Source organism: Brachyistius frenatus, unplaced genomic scaffold (assembly GCF_029030835.1).
Source record: "Brachyistius frenatus isolate BFR_SWC_R1_liver_20210118 unplaced genomic scaffold, ASM2903083v1 Contig_266, whole genome shotgun sequence".
NCBI lineage: Eukaryota > Metazoa > Chordata > Actinopteri > Embiotocidae > Brachyistius > Brachyistius frenatus.
Window position 1 is genome coordinate 283,618 of NW_027210865.1, and position 19,134 is coordinate 302,751.

At 41.1% G+C, this 19,134-nt stretch overlaps 1 protein-coding gene across 3 annotated transcripts in view; it reads left to right on the forward strand.

The window, feature by feature from the left end:
- fam49al (family with sequence similarity 49 member A, like) overlaps positions 1–15,045 on the forward strand; it is a 34,935-nt gene extending 19,890 nt beyond the window's left edge. For 2 of the 3 annotated variants that reach the window (XM_069721507.1, XM_069721508.1), the window contains 10 exons: positions 753–832; positions 4,660–4,781; positions 6,046–6,151; positions 8,975–9,111; positions 9,199–9,276; positions 9,416–9,532; positions 11,959–12,038; positions 12,380–12,506; positions 13,420–13,490; positions 13,582–15,045. In XM_069721507.1, coding sequence (XP_069577608.1) covers positions 760–832; positions 4,660–4,781; positions 6,046–6,151; positions 8,975–9,111; positions 9,199–9,276; positions 9,416–9,532; positions 11,959–12,038; positions 12,380–12,506; positions 13,420–13,490; positions 13,582–13,645 — 975 coding nt within the window. In that variant the 5' untranslated portion in view covers positions 753–759 and the 3' untranslated portion in view covers positions 13,646–15,045. The remainder of the gene's footprint in view (positions 1–752; positions 833–4,659; positions 4,782–6,045; positions 6,152–8,974; positions 9,112–9,198; positions 9,277–9,415; positions 9,533–11,958; positions 12,039–12,379; positions 12,507–13,419; positions 13,491–13,581) is intronic. The other variant, XM_069721509.1, reaches the window with a different exon arrangement.
- The last annotated feature ends 4,089 nt before the right edge of the window (positions 15,046–19,134 follow it).

Sequence of the window (19,134 nt, forward strand, 5' to 3'; positions counted from 1 at the left end):
TGGCTCTTTTTCAGCTTGTTGCTCTTCCTCTTTTTGTTGCTCTTTTTCCTTCTACAATTTTTAGTTCTTCTTCTTCCTCATCTTGCTGCTTTTGGTCTTTTTCTCCAGCTAGTTGCTCTTGCTCTTCTTCAGCTTGTTGCTCTTCTTCTTCATCTTGCTGCTTTTACTCTTCTTCCTCGTCTTGTTGCTGTTGCTCTTCTTCTTCAGCTTGTTTCTGCTCTTCTTCTGATTATATATTTGAAAGGTTTTTGTCAGAAAATCTTCACATTTTTGCCATTTTTCTATCTTTTGATTGTTTGTTTAAACCTACTATCATCCTCTTGATTATTCATTCATTATTTGTGGAAGATGCTCAGTTCCTACTGAAACAGATCTCTACTTTCAGATCAGTGTATTTTCGTATTTACTGTTTGTTCTGTTCTTGTTGTGTAGTTCTCAGTGACGTGTTTCTGACCTTTACATTTGAAAGCTGCTACCATCAGCAGCATCACAGATAGAGAAGTGTGTAAATACTACCATGAGAGTGGGATTAAAGAAGCTCTGCGTCCATGTTGCCATGCTTCACCCAGGACATACTCTCACCATGCCATTCCAGCAACCTCCTCTCATCCAGTCGCCCACCTCGACACCTTCACCTCTCGCTCACCGCACACATTCAGCTCACACACACAAACACATATACACCCACGCGCACACAACCCCAACACCCATCCCCTCATCACCCACAGACTTCTCCCCTCTCTCTGTTCCAGGGGGCTCATGGGAAACCTCCTGAAAGTGCTGGCTTGCGCCGAACTTGAGCATGGCCCAATAGTTTTCCTTGACTTTGAACGTGAGACCATCCGCTTCTTATTTTTTTGAGTTATCCCTTTCTCTTTGTTGCCTTTCCTTTTATTTGTCATTCCATCCATCTTCGCTGACCATTATGCCATCTTTACATCCTTATTTACCCTTTTTGTCCCTCCTCAGCTCCTCTCGTTCTCACCCTTTTTCTTAATCTTTTGATTTCCGCTTCAGGGACTGGCATTTGAAAGTCATTTGGCTTCTCTCTAAAGAGTCTTATTCACATGCGCCACATCTTATTAGATGCAGACAGATGCACAATAGCACGGGGACACTGTAGCAAAAATGACAACAATGATGCTTTTGATCTCCCAAGCTACAAAAAGTGAGGAGAAAATAAACAGTGAATGCCAGTCCTGTAAGGGTTTCTGTTGCTCGGGGATGACGATGGCTAACAAAAAGTCTATCGTCATCCCTCCACCTCCTCATTCCCTTTTGTGACCAGTTGTGAGTCTGACCTATCTGTGAGTGTGTGTGCTTTGCACTGAACAGTGTGTGTGTAAGAGAGTAAGACTGATAAAGAGAAACTGAAAGAACGACAGAATGATTGTGAAAAAGTTCGGTAAAAAACCCACCTCTGTCCCTTCTTCTCTCATTTCCCAGTCAGTGAATTCTGAACTTTGCAGTGTGAAAACATCCATCCTAACAAGTCTCCTAATTTGAATGCTCAATGTTAAAGTCTCAATGTACTTTTTGCATCAAATTAAATATTTTACCTGAACATATACTACCAGATAATGTTCATTTCACATGGTAGCAGGTTTAATAACATTTAGTTCGTCAAATCTCAAGTAAAGTAAAAAGTTTAATTTTATTGCACTTAAAGGGGCAATATGTAAGATTTAAGTTGCGTCTCGTAATACCACTTTGTACCACAAGAGGTGATGGTGAGTTACTCTAGTGTCCATTTTGCTGTCCGTTCATTTCTCAGAGTTTCCGCACTTTGGTTGAATTTTGCGTGTAATTACCCTGCTAACTAGTATTTTACTTTTTTTTAAACTGATGATTGTAAAGTTAGAAGTACAGACCGGTTTGTTTGATTCGGTAAAGCCTGTAGTTGCTTATTCTTTTTAGCGAGACCATACTAGCCACAGCAAAACCACACATCGATGATATTTGATTTTTTTTCTTTTGCAGTTTATGTATTCATAAACTGCACTAAAGATCTGTTTTCAAGTTTACAAACAAGGTCAGAACAGCTGGTTTGTTTGCTACATAAAATGACTTCAGTCTGATAGCTGATGAGCTAACTGAGCTCGTCACAAACAGCTATTGTAACTGCTCTGAACTGTTTATCTGGTTAGCATGCTAACTTCACCAGACACCTGTGCAACACAAGACATAGACATCTTTGACGTAACATCATAACATAGTTTTTGAATGTTTTAATCAAAACAAATCTTACTTATTGCAGCTTTAAAGTAAAACAAAAATCCCTACTTTAGATTTTAAGACTGATTAGGAGACTAAATAAATTGTTAAGATGCAGATATTTTGCACTGCATCCCAATTTACTTCGCCCCTCCTCAACCACTTCCCCCTCTTTAACAGCTGGCTTCCTCCTCCTCTTCCTCCACCAGTTCGATGTTACAGTGGGAGTGGGGGAGCTCACTGCTGGCGAGAGACGTCAGCTGTCGCATAGGTTGAATTTCCCCCCTTCATTTATCATGCCTGTGATTCACTTGACTTCAAAAGCGAGTGGAGTGAGTCAGACTCAGAAATGGCAGCTTTAGACTCGTCCCTCCCCCTCCTCACCCACCCGGTGCCATCTGTGAGCTCTCCTCCTCAACCCGGAGACACATTCACCTCTGTCACACAGCTCCAACTTTGGTTTAAACTACAGTGTGGTGTCATGAGACTATTTATAGCTGAATGCTCGTCGTTCAACTCAGTACCACGGCAAAGCGTGAAATAGATACGCCGGTCCACTACAGCAAAACGTAAGATTGCCATGCTTTGGGCTGTCTTGGCGTGAAAGTTACATGTCCGTATATGTCATGTGAACAATTTCTGCCTTGGGGACAATGAGGTTCAAATTCTGGAGGTGACAACATTTTTCTTGAGTTGTTTTTTGTTTCCAAACCACAAACATCTGTTTTTGCAAGTAAAATTTTCCTGTAAATCAAATGTCTCAAAGCATGCAGTAGCTTTCATTTTTCAACAGGAAAACACGTCACTTTCACACCTAGACAATGCCAAGCCTTGCTATGTCATGTTTTGCTGTAGTGGACGGGCTTGTCTATTTCACGGTTTGACGTGATACCAGGTTACATCGCTATTTATTCAAACTTTTTGTCGGAGAAGGAATCAAATCTGACTACAAATATAAGTCCATACTTTCTCAGTTAAAGTGTCCGTCTCACACATGACAACATGACGTTTACAATTACCTGTTATATAAGAAAACTAAAAAGGAAAAGAAAAAGTAAAGCAACCCTGATTCCTCAAAGCATCTCAAAGAGCTACTTTGACATTTTACTTATTTACTTTCTTGTGTAGAGATGAGGAGATTGATACCACTCTCAAAATATGGCAAGAAAGTAAACTATTCCCTTAATGTTTAGAGCTAATGTTATGGTCATTTAATTAATACCTTGTGAGCATAATATGTTGTTGTTTACAAGGAGAGTGAAGGAGCGCATTAGTAAGGAGTCACTAAAATAGCCGTGCTTGCTGTGCTTATTATGGCAGCCGTGGGGTAGCAGATATTCCATGATTACTATTTCTCTGCAGGGAGGCAGGGCCTCGGGGTGCAAAAAATAACCAGCAGTGCTACAGCACGTCGAGAGCTGCCTCTCACTTTATACCCGAGTCACAGACAAAAGACAAGAAAACCAAACACAGCGATGACTCAAGAGGACGCATCCTAAATTGCATCCCTCAAACACTTAATCCCTCCTGTGCGCATGCAGCACGCCGCATGGGCAACAAGGCAGAGGTGTAACGGGGAGGCACCCTGCAGCAAATCACTTCAGTTTACAGTAAGTGGTGTTGCCAACGTGTGAAATGGAAAACTAGAAAGACTGAGCATGCCCAGAGGTTGTCCTCCCTGCTGCTTGTTTTTTTTTTTTACATTTCTAACAATTAAATCTTAAGGGCAAAAAAAATAAAAAGTCTCAAACTATTCATAGACGTGAAAGGGGAATAGAAAGTGAAAAAAGATGGATACGACTATTACATCAATATGATGGGCCAATTACACCAGTCCAGGCCTGTATAAATCTCTTCTGAATGGACTGTAGAGACGATTATAGTTCAGGAGTCAGACACGTTCTCCAGGTAGTTGAATCCAGGCACTTTTACACCTTCTGAAAACCATCAAAATGTTTAACTACTACTTGAAGCATTCAAATTGTACCCTGAAGTGAAACTGACTTGTTCTGTTTTTTGTTGGATGACCACACGCTGTAGTCAAACCTCACTGTGTGACAGAGTGTGTCTTACAAGTCTCTTCTTATAACTCTATGGGTGAACTGAATCATTTATTTGCTGGCCAGATTCAGACCGTAGATATTTATGCTGTTGAGTTCACTAACTTGGATGAAATGCAGTGATTTTCACTAATGTTTTGATTGCATCCATGTAGTGAGTAATCTGTTATCTGAGGTTTTTGTCTGGCCTTCTAGGATATCATCATTTCAACTTTTCCTTCCTCACTAACTTCCTTCCCTCCTCAAAACTGTCTCATTTTCTCTCCACCCTCCCCTTCTTCTCCACCTCCTCCCCTCAACATTTTCATCTGTTCACTGCACCTTACATCACACTTTCACTTCCCACTCTCCCTCTCTCTTCCTCTCTCTCTTCCTCCCCTCCCAGATGCCCAGCCCACGGAGGCAGAGACAGCCGTGTGGAACCAGGTCAGCGCTGTGCTGGAGGAGGCTCATGGGATCCTGGCCGAGCTGCAGTCCTACAACGGCGCGGGCCAGGAGATACGAGAAGTGAGCGCGCAGAGCAGTCGATGACTGATGCTGAACAGTGCAGAATAAAAAAAAGAAAAAAGAAGAGAATCTCATGTGTGATTCACATGGCCTGCCGGGGTGAAATCCTGACATGAAGTGTACCATGCAGCTCGCTCTAAATACAAGCAAAGACAGAAATGTGTGAAAGCATCTTTCAAACAAATATTTCATGCAATATGTTGTTTTTAGTGGCGATGTTATGGTAGAGGCATAAATACCATCCATTAGAAAGCTGATATGCTGACTCCTGATTCAGCTTTTCCTCAGCGACACATTACTGCGAACCTCTTCTCTCTGATATTGCTGCTGATAGCTCACCTGTCAACATGTACATGTAGGAGTGCTGAATCATTTCCTCTCCTTGCTTCCGAACTCGGAGGACTTGGAAGCACGTCTTAAGAGCAGACTCTTAAGCTATCCGTGTATTTTACTAGATACTTGTTTTTTTAATATTGCACCTGCAGTAATATTGAAACCTTTGCAGCTGTGGGCTGTGCTACCACTACTAACATACAGCTGGATATTTGATGTGTCATTAAGTCCACTGAAGAGAGAAAAGCTGGCAAAAATGGGCCCAAATTTCAACTGAGAACCGAACTCATCGCTATGATTTTGACATTATTATAATAGCTGGAAAAAAAAAGACTAGAAAGACATTTTTAAATCTATGTTTGTTACAAAGAATGTTATCATTTACACGCCACTGTAAATGACAAATGCACGATTTGCACTTGCTTGCGTGTTTACTTAAAACTCTAGTGCACAGGTGCTTAAGGAAATTACGTTTTTTTTTGTAGCAAGATATATATTTGTGAGCTGTTTTTAAAGATTTATTTCTAAATTAGGAACAAATTGGCTCAAGGAATACCACAGACAGAGTGGGGAAGTACTGCAAGTATTGAAAGTGAAACTAACATCTTCAGTTTCAGGCTTTTTTTTCTTTGACTTAAGAAAAATACCTCACCCTCTTAGGACTTATGTTTCCCCTTGTGTGTCTGTGTGATAGTTTGGTAAACTCTATAAGGATGTCATTGTTATGACATGTTATGAAATCAGTTGATTGGAGTAAATGACATTTTAAATCATATTTGAATCACATTTCAGTCTGTGACTCTGCATCTGAAAGTGAAAATGTTTCACTAAAGTCAAATATCACTTTAAGGAAGAGGATGTAGAGGAGATGGGAAGGCTTTTTAAATCCGTTTTTGGAAAGTAACATCTGCTTGTGTTACTCGCCCTGCAGGCCATCCAGAACCCAGGCGACCTCGCTCTTCAGGAGAAGGCCTGGAACGCCGTCTGCCCCCTGGTGGCCAAGCTGAAGAGGTTCTACGAGTTCTCCCTGCGCCTGGGTGAGCATGGCTGTTATTTACGGCCTATAAAATGGACTTTAGAGAGTGATGTAACGCACTCTCTGGTGGCCGTATTGGTGGTTCAACATGAGCTGAATTTATAGCTGCAAGGCTCTATAACATGAAGTTGAATCTATACAGACAGTATTTACTGTCAGCTCCTGCATATCAAAGAAGAAGGCTTTTAATATGGCTCCGAAAATGTGTGTTTCCTTCACTGTAGTGGGTGAAAGTGTATTCAGAGGAAGGTAGGAAGTCGAATATAGAAGATGTGCAGTAGAACAGGAGGAGTTGAAAGTTGCACACGGGAAGTGTTCATGTTTACCTCTCCAGCAAAACAAATTACAATGAGCGTTTCTTTCATTTTGACAAAGCATCTTCCTCTTCCTTTTGTTCATCACTTGAAATGGTTGTTTTGTTTCGTTATTTGTATTTGCAGGCGCATAAAGTGTACAATAGTGTCCTGGTCTCATGGATTACTACCGCATACACACATGTCTTTTTAACAGCTGTTCAACAGTTACAGGATGTGAAACATGTATGTGACAGTCGACACTGCGAACACTTTGTGACAAATCCAGTCATTAGAAAGATATTTTAAACAGCGCAGTGGCTGCAACGTAAATGTTTGATTAGATAAGAGGAAAATTAATTTGAATCATCATCATCATCGTTTTACATGCATTTTTAGTCTGACAGCATTCCTTAACACACGCACTCACTCATACACCGTGATGTCCTCTCAGCCATCTCTGCAGCATCCTGACCCAGCAGCCAGGCAGCCGTTGCTACGGAAACAGTGGTCGTCCAGCACTGGGAGAGACAGGGAGAGTAGAGAGAGAGAGAAGTATGAGCAGAGAAATAGAGTTCAGCTGCCGCCTCTGCGCTGCCTTCCAATAATACTTTGATCTCAGGGACATTGTGTTCTCAGCTTTCCAATACAATGGAGGTTGACCAATAATTGATGCTAATGTATCAGCGCTAATGTATCTGAGATACAGTCCAACAGACCACCTCACTTCTACCCTGTTTAATGGGAAGAGATCAAATCTTAATGACTCGCAAAGAATGATCCACAACGCCCCTCCTGTTTATGCACCATCTTTGTTTTATTTCTGTATTTGATCAAAGGAGGGAGGAAGAGGTTTAAAAAGTCCAACGTACAGTAAACAGTCCCTTTAAACCGTCAGGAGTCAGAGCAGAGGACAGGGACCATGATCTCCGTGCTAACAGCAGGAGGGTGACTGGGGTTTCTGCCCAGGCCCTTTAGATGAAACACTCCAGCGTTGTATTTATAGAAGGCCTGTATGCATTTTTAATGCAGAGGAAGGGATGGAGCCTTGGGAGGCTTTGCTTCTGAGGAATCATCACTACATGCAGCCTCTGGGGTCCGGCTCCGGTGTCTGATTTGTTACAGGCAGCAAAAAAAAAAAAAAGGCTTAGTTCAATGGCGTATGTGACACGGGGGGATATGTATGGTCGGTGCTGCAGCAGCCACAGGGATGATCGGGCTGTACGGTCAGCCGCAGCGCCATCTCCACAGAGTACCACTTACGGTCTATGTACATTTAGTTTGTGTTGTACAGTGATATTTATTCATAGTTCCTGTGGGCAGATGGAGTCTTGTTGAACTGCAGAACCTTAGCAAAGGGTCAAGATGAAAAAGACTAACAGAGTTACAGCCGTGCAAGCAGCTCTGAGAGTCTGTAATTGGGTGTTTTGAATTAAAATGCTAAGCAGGCATAATGTTTACCATGTTCACCATCTCAGTCTAGACAATTCAAATTAATAATGGAAAAATTAAAGGGAAGCTCCACCGATTTTACACATCAGCGTCTGTTTTACACACTTCAGTCCACCGTGTCAGGATATCGTGTCAATGTTACGATTAGCTCACTTAGGCGTGAAAAGGACACGTGTATTAGATCAGGGTTGAAGAAGGTCATGTGACAAAGAGTGATAAAGTCCATGTGGGGAGGAGGTCAGGAGTGTTTTGATGAAACAAACTTTAGATTTTCGTCCAGGAGTTTGAGTTCCTGAGAAAGCGAAAGTCAATTTGGATTTCTTTTGAGTAATATAAATGTTACATACATAAGATAAAATATTTAACTTGTGTATTGTATGTTAAGTGACTGATGCAAAATTACTTATTTTAACCCAAACCAGGATTGTTTCCTAAACCATGTGGATCTCAGCCACCTTACTTTTCTCGCCTTCGCGAGACAAAACGTGAAACTGACACGGTACTTTGTTGTGGACTGACAGGTGTATTAGAAGCATGAAGTGGTGAGCAATAAAACTGCATATGTGAAAAAAAGTTGTACCGAGGTAAAGTTTGATGAACAAACTCAAGTCATGTCAACAACCAATGAAAACGTTGACACCTCGAGCCAGTGTCTAAAACAACTCCACATTCAGAGTTTCACAGACGTGTCGTTTCACACTCAGTGGACTCTACTTCTACTCTTCTACATTTCTGGTCACCTTAAATCTCAGCCAGATGAGGCCCACTGGAGGACCTGAGCCCTGTGCTCCGAGGTCTGTTGGTCTGCCTGAAGTCAGCTCACACTGAACCCAAACGGTACCCTGTGGTATCCAGCAAAAACATGACAAAACTTGGGTAAAATGATTTGCAGCAGTTAAAATCCTGCTGCTGCGTTTGGTTTTTAAGATGGCAACATGAAAGAGTCTTCAGATCCTGGCAGGATTAGAGAGAATTACAAAGTCTGACCAAAAAGGAGATAAAAAGCCGGCGCAGTTTGACATGCAGTTTGTAGCCTGACTAAATGAATTTCTGACATAGAAATGTGTGTATACTTGCAGAGAATGCCCTGCGCAGCCTGCTGGAGGCGCTGACGAGCCCGCCGTACGCTCCCATGCAGCACCTGGAGAGAGAGCAGGCCCTGGCCAAACAGTTCGCTGAGATCCTTCATTTTACACTCAGCTTTGATGAACTAAAGGTGACAGGGATCAGACCTCAGACACTGACCTTTACTACGCTGAAAAGAAATCATATTTACCGAATGTCACCTTTTCTCTCCACGCAGATGACAAATCCAGCCATTCAGAATGACTTCAGCTACTACAGGAGGACTATAAGCAGGAACAGGCTGAACAACCAGCAGGTGAGGCTGTTTATGTTGCATACACGATCACTTTCTCTCTTTAATCATTAATGAGTGAAGTGGAGGTGTTCCACTCCTCCAAACAACACAAAGAGATGTACAATCAATACTTCATTTGATGTTTTGTTTTGGCTCGCAGCTGGAAGCAGAGAACGAGGTTAACAACGAGATGGCCAATCGGATGTCCCTGTTTTACGCTGAGGCAACACCGATGCTGAAGACTCTGAGTAATGCCACCACCAAGTTTGTTTCAGAGGTACATTTCCGCACACTTCACATCCATGCACACACAAGCTTTCTGTGTCAAGGGTCCGTTACTGAGCTGGACTCCAGATTTACCTCCTGTAGGTTTAGTTACAGTCACTGAGAAAAACAATAAGAGAAAGTTACAGGAAATTGATTTAAAAAGCAACCAAACAATAAATCAAGGGAGTTTTTGCTTTCAGATGATGAGTCAAGGGTGAAGGAATTAGTAGATCATCAGTTCAAGTAACAATGTGGTTAAGGCGCACTGACTCCTCGGTGTGATTCCCACCGTGGAGAAACTTTACTGAGGTTATTTAAGGTTCCTGCTTCTCTTCCCTCTCATTTCTTGTCTCTCTCTCTCTCTCCCATCAAATGAAGGCAAAAATGTGAATCTGAATGGAGAAAAAGTATCACACTCCAATACTCCATAGCAAGCATAGGTCTTCCATCGAAAATGTTACTTTAATAAAATTACGTACATATCATCAAGTACCAAAAGTACTCGATGCAGGAAAATGGTTCCTGCTATAGTTACACCATTATATATTATTGGCTTATTATTACTGATGCATTCATGTTGTAATTAGAATTTTACATTTGTATTTGGTTGAGGTGGAGCGACTTTGAAATATTTCACAGACATTTAGGTTTAATCTTTTAAACAAAGCATTATATTTAATAAACCTTGGATGTTAAGTCTTCATAAATAAAGTATCCAGTAACTAAATATGTCAAATAAATGTCAAGGAGTGAAAGTTAAAACATTTTTACCTGAAAAACAGTAGAATAGAAGAATAAAGTAGCACAAAATAGAAAGAACAACTACCTCTATTTTGTACTCAAGAACGATATTTGATTAAAATAATTTAGTTACATTTTAGCGCTGCCTAAAACTAATAATTTATCACACCTGTCAAAACACAATCCATTCAGTCATTACTCAGTTTAGAAATTAACACAATGACCAGAAGCTGAGAGAGTTTCTGCTGTCTGGAAATCCAAACATTAATCAGGGACTCATCAATACCAGCACACCTCTATTAGTCACCTGATCCATCTGTTCTGACCACAGAGCTACAAACAGTCTGTTATTAGAGAGCACAGAATACACCTCTAAATGTAATGTGGGTCAAATTAATACGAGAAATCAGCAAGTTAAATAAATTACAACAGCATCCCTACATATTCTTATAATTAGTGTTATCACATTTTAAAGAATACAGATTTTTAAATTGCTGTGTTGGTCTGAAATTCACTCTGGTGTTTAGTCTGTTTATGCCGTGGTTCACTTGAGTCTTTTAGTGTGGTGGCAGCAGTCTTTTGCTAACTTTACACCTCAGTGCATCCTGACGGGACACACGACTGAGAAATACTTCTGAGCCTCATGTAAAATGCAGACGACATGCTGGTAATAATTGCCTTTTAGCAGAGCAGCTCCACAGTCCTCCTGCTTTTCCCCCCTCTGCTGATGCACTCTGTCTCCACCGTGTGGTTGGAACATTTTGTCCAGCCAGCACACTAAGGGCCTGATTTACTAAGATCTCAAATAAAGTTCCTTGTGCTAAATTGTGTGTTCCTTCTAAAAGTTTGCAAATTTTTTTGCACCCGTTTTGCTGAGAGTAATTGCGTCATTGAAATCAGGTTCAAATCGCGGTATTTAAATGACGAGTTTACGTGTGTTAAAGTGATTCCAGCAATAGAAAACAGAGCAACCGCAAAAGGAAATCTGATCCCATTGAAATTAAGAGACATATATATATAACAAGAACAAAACGCTTTGTAGGAGATTATTAGCAAGAAAGTCAATCCTGTGGGAAAAAGAAAAAGGCAAAAAAAAAAAAGTTTTAATAATAAAACGTCAGCAATAAAAGAGGAGGGATGGTGGATGAGCTCCTCTAACAAACACCGATCAGCAGGTCCGGCTCTTTCTGTGATGAGCAGGTGACTTTTCATTCAGTGACTCGCGAGTGCTCGGGAACCTTTTGTACCTGTGAATTCTGCGGGACACATTCAGGACCTGTGACAGCTCACCTGAATAACTGGACTGGGTGATACCTGAGTAATACCTGACTTTCAGTCGTACTAAAATACACAACAATCACTTCTCCTGTTTCTACTTTCAGGTTTAGTAAATATCATTGCGGGTGCTAAATTGTTCTATTTGAATGTTCCCTCCCAGTATTTTGCACGTTCAGGTAGACACGCCCAATATTACATATGCACACAGACAAACACGCCAAATGGACAAGGTGTGTTAAATTGCACATTTGAAAGACGCAATCATCACTGGATGTCGTTAGTAAATCAGCTTGGAATTTTTTTTGCACGTGGCATTTGCACGTGATTTTACACGCGCTAACCTTTAGTAAATCAGGCCCCAACTGTTTCCAGACTGATTCTCATATCTGCTCTGGTTTCTCTTTTGTCTGTCACCAGAATAAGACCCTGCCCATAGAGGACACCACGGACTGCCTGAGCACCATGGCCTGTGTGTGTCGTGTCATGCTGGAGACTCCGTGAGTGCTCTCCACACTTCTCTCCTTCATCCCTTCATTCACTCCAACTCCTCTTCTTCTTCTTTTTGTTGTCGTTCCCTGTGAAGGTCAGAAGCCTAAATTCGAATTAACAGGCCCTTTCAAAGTGAACATAAAAGAGGCGTCCTCAAATGTGAGGAGATAATTCAACAGACTGATTCACAGAGTCCTTCATGCCAAATTGAAAATGTTTGATCTTCGTTAATAGATATGTCATCGGCAGCTCATTAGGTCTCGACTCTTTGTCCCGTCCTGCTCTCTGCTCTCAGCTCTCAGTTCATACAACTTTTGTTTTTTGTCTCCATTAACTGTCTCGGTCCCAGGGAGTACCGCTGTCGGTTTACCAACACAGACACCATGCTGTTCTGCATGAGGGTGATGGTGGGCGTCATCATCCTGTACGACCATGTCCACCCCGTCGGGGCCTTCGCCAAGACCTCCAAAATTGATGTGAGTATGACAAATGCCCACAAACATGAATCACTGCTGTCCAATCAGTTTTGAATGTGCCCTATTTTTTGCGTTGTTACTGTATATCCCATGTTGAAGAGGCTAAACCAGGTAAATCTAGTGCACCTGAGGGATCTAAAATAAAATCTGAAATAATGATAAATTGACATTTGGATTAATTTCTACACAGGTCAACCAATAGTCATCAATCACAAGTCATCAGTGTTTGATGTTGTTCTGATATTTAATCATCACAGTGTGCTGTAAGATTTTAGTTTACAGTGAATAAAGCTTGCAGTAAGCCTCACATTGCCTTTGACTGTTGCTATATACCTCCAAACTTATTCTATTTATCTGGGCATCAATGGAGAGTTGTATTAGCTGTCAAACTTGCATTTGAAACACTTCGATACTCGTCTCCCCTCACCAAATTGAATGGCAAAAGCAAATAGCTTTTTTTTTAGGTGCTTTACCGCCACCTTCTGATGGGAGTAACACATTACAACCAAGCGCCGGTAAAAACAAGGGAAATAAGGAAGAACAATATTCGCATATATTAATGAATATTTTTTTTAATATATTTTAATGACTATTCGAATATTCAAAGATCATCTCCCGTCCAGAAATCAAACAATTTGATGAGAAAAAACTCACTAATTAATCCAGCTGCTTGCAACTCATGTCCACACAGAGACACGACACGTAGATGTTGCTTCATTTTAAATCATTGCAAGCCAAACAGTTGAGTATCCACTGGTCTAACCTTACAAAGACATGTGTTGACTAATGCCTGACACTAGTAGATGAGGTCACATACCTCCATGTATTTGAGTCTGTTTGGCTGCTGCAGCCGGAGACGAGCTCAATCCTCTGACCTTTCTTTAACTCCCTGTGTTGTCTTTGTGGTGGACAGATGAAGGGCTGCATCAAGGTGCTGAAAGAGCAACCGTCCAACAGTGTGGAGGGACTCCTGAACGCACTGAGGTGGGTATGAACGCAGACAAACAGACATGCAGAGACACGAGGACTAAATAACAGATTTGTGAGAGATTTTTAACCCATCTTCCTTCCTCAGGTATACAACACGGCATCTAAATGATGACAGCACCTCCAAACAAATTAGGGCCCTCCTGCAATGAGAAAGAGAAGAGAGCGGCGGCGAGAGGGGAGAGAGGAAGGAGTGCACTCGACGGAGGAGGAAACAAACACTGATAAACCTGTTTGTTTACAACGAACAAAGAAAATCATCCGCAGGTTAAGAGCAACCTGATGAGAATAAGAAGAGGAAAATAATTATATATATTGTCAGCTGTCCATCATTCTGTCTCTCATTTTGTAAAGTAAGAAAAGAGAAAAAAAAAAAAGAGCAAGAAAAGAAGATATAGATATATATTAAAAGAAGTGAAACACAAGCAGCAGATGAAAAATAAGGTAGGATTAAAGAGGAAGCTATATTGGAAAATTTAAGGTCAGAAAAAAAAACAAAGGGTTCATGTTCCAGCAGTAGTCTGACAAGTATTTTTGCACACACTTTGAAAAACAAATCTCCTTTCCCTTGAAATCTGATCCCAAACTGGTTCCCGGACACTTCAGTCCTACAGTTGGATGTGGGGGGTTTTAGCTGTCGGTGGCCGGCCTCTCTGCCTCCTCCAGCTGCACTGATCTCCACCTGCTGGTGAGTCATGGAGCAACGTGATGGATACTCTCCGGAGATTTGCTCCCACATTCTTTTCTGTGTCTGTGTAGCTGGAGGAAGGGAGGCAAAGACAAGAGCAGCCTTTTTTTTTGTTGGGGGGGGGGAGGGAGTGGGATTTCTGTTTTTTTTTTTTCTTCCTCATCGTCCATCTTCCCACTCATTCATCCATCCGTCCATCGACTAGACATGTGGTTTTTCCTTGGCATGAAAAGAAACACAGATCCACCCATGTAGTGCGCGCCCCGATGCTGTATCTCGATCCAGCACAAAAAAAACATCTCGTGAGCCGTCTGGCTTTTTACTTGAATAATGTGCTTAACTCTCTCTGTCTTTCTCTCCATGGTGCTAATGTGGCGTAGATATCACAGCTTGGTAGATATATCATTTGGCTGTGAGCGATGTAAGACATGGGACAGAAAAAAAAGGGTTTTGTCATCCTTTAATTTGCACTAATATGTTAAATAAGATTTCTCGCTAGTGCAAAAAACTGGATCAGGAATCAAAAAGGTATCCTAGGAAACCACAGCACACTTTACTTCTTCACCCAGTGCCAAAGCTGATTGGTTTACGCTCTTATTATGACATCATTAAGCTGGGCTCAAGGGAGTCTTGTAGTAACACATCACCGATCATTTCTTTAGGTACACGTGAGGATTAGAAAACAGCCAAGAAATGAGATTTACACACACATTTTAAGAGAAGATCTGAGTGCTCAAGTGTACATATGTGAGGGTTTTTCTCCACAAGCGTCTACATGGGCCGCTTAGGTCCTCGAGGAAAAAACACACACACACACACACACACACACACACACACACACACACACACACACACACACACACACCTGCATACAAACAACTAGAGCGCTCTCTTTTTAGGTTGATTAAGAACTACGTCATTCAACAAGTGGGAAATAAAAATGAAAATAAAAAAAGATTCTAAAGGAGTTTAAAAAGAAGTGCTGTACTTTGGATGTCTATAGCCCTTAGTCTAATTTAATTTGATCTTATAATATATTTTCTATACAGGGGTATGTGCACAAGCATATTCTGTATAAATACATAGATGGCATGTTGTAAAAGTTCTGACAGAAATGTGTAAATAAGGTGTTTTTATTCATTTTTAATTGTTCAGTGACGCTGAAATTGGGTGTGTTGTCTCTCAGAATTACCATGCGTTTGGCTTGGACCATCGGACTTGCCGTAGTCATAGGTTTCAGAAATCCAGCTTCATTATGGCGAATGAACCAGAGGAGGGAGGGGAGGGATGCTGAGGGGGGGGAGGGGCAGGGGCTGTCCATTTGCTTGTTCTTTTGTATATTTTGTGCAACAATAAACTTGTCATTTATTACATTCAACCACTGATGTTCTGCCTTTTCATGAGTCTGTCCGATAACTAAAACCAGGTTTTACATCTGGAAGTAGAGGAGATTTTTTTTTCTGAATTATTATTGATGGATAATTGATTTAACCTTTATGATTATCATTTAATGTAATGCAATGTCTGGTGCACAGTTTCATCCCAGGTATTTTTTATTACAGGCCTGTTGCTCTATTTATTACAGGCCTCTAACCTCTCCAAGCTACTATTAGGTTGTCAAATGTAACAGATATGACAGTTAAAGGACCAAATCGCCAGTTATAACCTTATCGCCATCAGATTTAAGAAAATAATGACAAAAAGCATCAGTGCTGTCATGTTGAAAAGTACAGTGATGCAGTGAAGAACTACAGGTTAACTTCATCTGTCCGGGTTGCTAGGGGTCGAGCTCTAGGTGCCACACCAAAACAAATCCTTCCTCTCTTCACTTGTACTGCAACTATATTTCCAAGAAAGAAAAATGAGTGCAGAGGATTTTACAGATGTCGACACATTTTGTTTATATTTTGGCTGACTTGGATATTCAGTTACATCTATTTGATGTTTTTATATTCAGAGAATACAGCTGCAGAAATGCAGCTGAGAGGCCGAGGTTGCTGCAGCATCACCCGTGTAAGAGGATATAGGAACATCTAGAAACTGGTGGTACCTTTTTGTTCAAGTTGCCCTCTGATGTCAACCGAAGATAATTTACTCTGCTGCAATCAATGTCAGTGCGGGCAAGTTTTTGATGAATGCTGTTGCCGACGTCAATCGAGAGAGCCATCTGTGTTTTACTACGTATGAAAGTTTTCTCCTCACTTAGACAGATTTGTGCTGGAGATCTCTTTTGGGATGTAGTGGATAAAACCAGAAAAGACAACAGAAATCAGCAGGACCAAGGGGGCAGACAAAATGGGGGAGGATGGGGATACATGGCAACGTTGGACGAGTGGTTTTCTCAACACATTGCGTTGTGTTTAAAATAACTTCAAATGTTACAGTATATGATCAGCACCAGCAGCTCCCTGAAGCTGGGGTGCTGCAATGTGACAGACTTGGCAAAGAGAATCGAAGAATTTGGCGAGTCAGGTGTCAGAAGTTTGCATCCTGGTTCAGCAAGGCAGGAAAACATGGCAAAACATTTTCTTTTTCCCTGTTTATATAGCACACACTGAAGAATTAACAACCTCAATCAATCACATTTACCATCAACACTGGGTGGATATCCACATTAAATCCACGCAAAATATCCTTTTAATCCTTATTCTGGTGAAAGAGAGACAACATGATGCCAGTATGAATAACAAGATTTAACATTTAAAAAAAAAAAAAAAGTGTTGAAAAAAGGGCAGAAGAGCAAGTTCATGTGCAGAGTGTGGAGAGTATGGTCAATATCAATAGTACAAACAGAAGAGAGCAACAAAATAAAGCAAAAGAATTATTAAGAGATGAAACAATATGAGAATGGAGAATCAAATGAAAACTGATCAGCATGCAGCCTGTGATGATGGGTCATAAGCAGATGTGGCTTTGATCTGAGAACTTTGGGACTAATAAAATAGCATATTTATCAATCTACATTAAAAAAAAAAAAACAAGACATGTTGTACATTCAACTTGATTGAGCGTCTCCATCACTGACTTCATGAAATATGATTACACAATATTTTAAGGTGGGTTTAGGTTCAAAGCTTCAGTCACTTGTCCACAGATTTTGTTGGTGTCTCATGGTACAAAGTGTTCTCCTGTAGCATGGACTTCAGTCAGGCTTCCCATATCACCACAAGGGGGCAGCAAATGATCAATTTAGATAAAAGACAGAAACTCAAACCGATTTGGATAAATACATATAAACAACCTGCTCATCCTGATCAAAACACAAGAGACTTAATTCACATCAGCTCCTAATCACAGTTGGCATTATGACAAACAAGAAACAATTCATGAGGCAATTCATGTGCTGTTAACAAAAGAGCAGAAATGCTGACAATTTAAAAAAATTAGACAACCTGAAGAGCTGTAAAGATCAGTTTGGTATTTCACTGGCAGTCACAGTGTCTGTTATGAGACTGTTATGAGTAAGTTTAACTGAAGAATGAACTGCAGGAACACAGTCCACCCAGATGAAAGGTCCGTCTGACAGTATTGTACTGCAGGAATGCTGGAGGATGTAAAGTAGGGCACGGGGGGCACAGGAGAGTCTGTCACAAGTTATATATGGAAAAGAGAGCAGCAGGCAGACATTGTACCTTCTTATGGGATAAAAAAAAAACACACAACCACAGCTTGAACTGTACAGAGAGAGGAGGAGGTGTAAGGAAACACACACACACTCCTTAATTAACAATCTTAATTAATCTGGATGTAAAATGTCAAAAAAGATATTTGGCAAATTAGGGATCTTGTGGTTTGGAAGGGGAGTGTATCAGAGTGTGTGTGTGTGTGTGTGTGTGTGTGTGTGTGTGTGTGTGTGTGTGTGTGTGTGTGTGTGTGTGTGTGTGTGTGTGTGTGTGTGTGTGTGTGTGTGTGTGTGTGTGTGTGTGTGTGTGTGTGTGTGTGTGTGTGTGTGTGTGTGTGTGTGTGTGTGTGTGTGTGTGAGTGAGATATGGACCAGTATCCACGGGTCTGGCCTTGGCTGTGTGCCCTAACTGTCATGTAATAAATAAGGAAGCAGTGTTTCACTTTACTTCCCTAATGGCACGCTTTCAAAGTCAGAGGAGCATTAATCCTGACAAAGAAGGGGTATTTACTGCCTTTCAACAGACAACCAGAACTATAAAATAACAGACATTGGATACTGCACAGGTGAATAAAGGCTACATTGGATGAAGTGACCAACCACACATTTTCTAATATGGGACATACTGGGTACTTTCTATAAGGAAAACATTTACAACTAATTTGATTATGAAACGAGGATGTAGGATTGTAAATTGATGGTTTTAGACTTTTGTAATATGGCTGGAAGTCCCATCATAGCAGCAGAGGACAAATAATGACTCAATATTTGTTCAGATAAAAGATCTATCGTAAAATTTTGATTATACAATAATCCTGGAGAGCACACAAGGTCATCATGACTGTTTTTTTTTTTTTTTTTTTCAGTTAGATTCTTCCAACAGTCAAAGCTATCATAGATGATTCAGAAGTTCCCCTTGTTTGTCTTTAAAAAAAAAAAAATCCCCTCCTTTGTTTTCACTCTCTTCCCTCTTAAAGACACACCACAGCAGGGGCTCGGCCAACGGATCAAGTGTTAACCGTTAACTGTCCCCGAGGAGGGAGGGAGCAGCACCTTATCAGACAAACTGAGGGTGAAAGACAAACAGCAGCGGTTTTCCCTCCTTTTTCTTCCTCTGCCGCCTTTCACAGAACTTTGACACACACACACACACACACACACACACACACACACACACACACACACACACACACACACACACACACACACACACACACACACACACACACACACACAGTCTCCTCTTACACACCTAACTGATGGACAGACTTCATATCAGCAGACAGTCGTTGTCCTCACCAGTCGTAATGTAAATCAGCCTCAGACTGTCA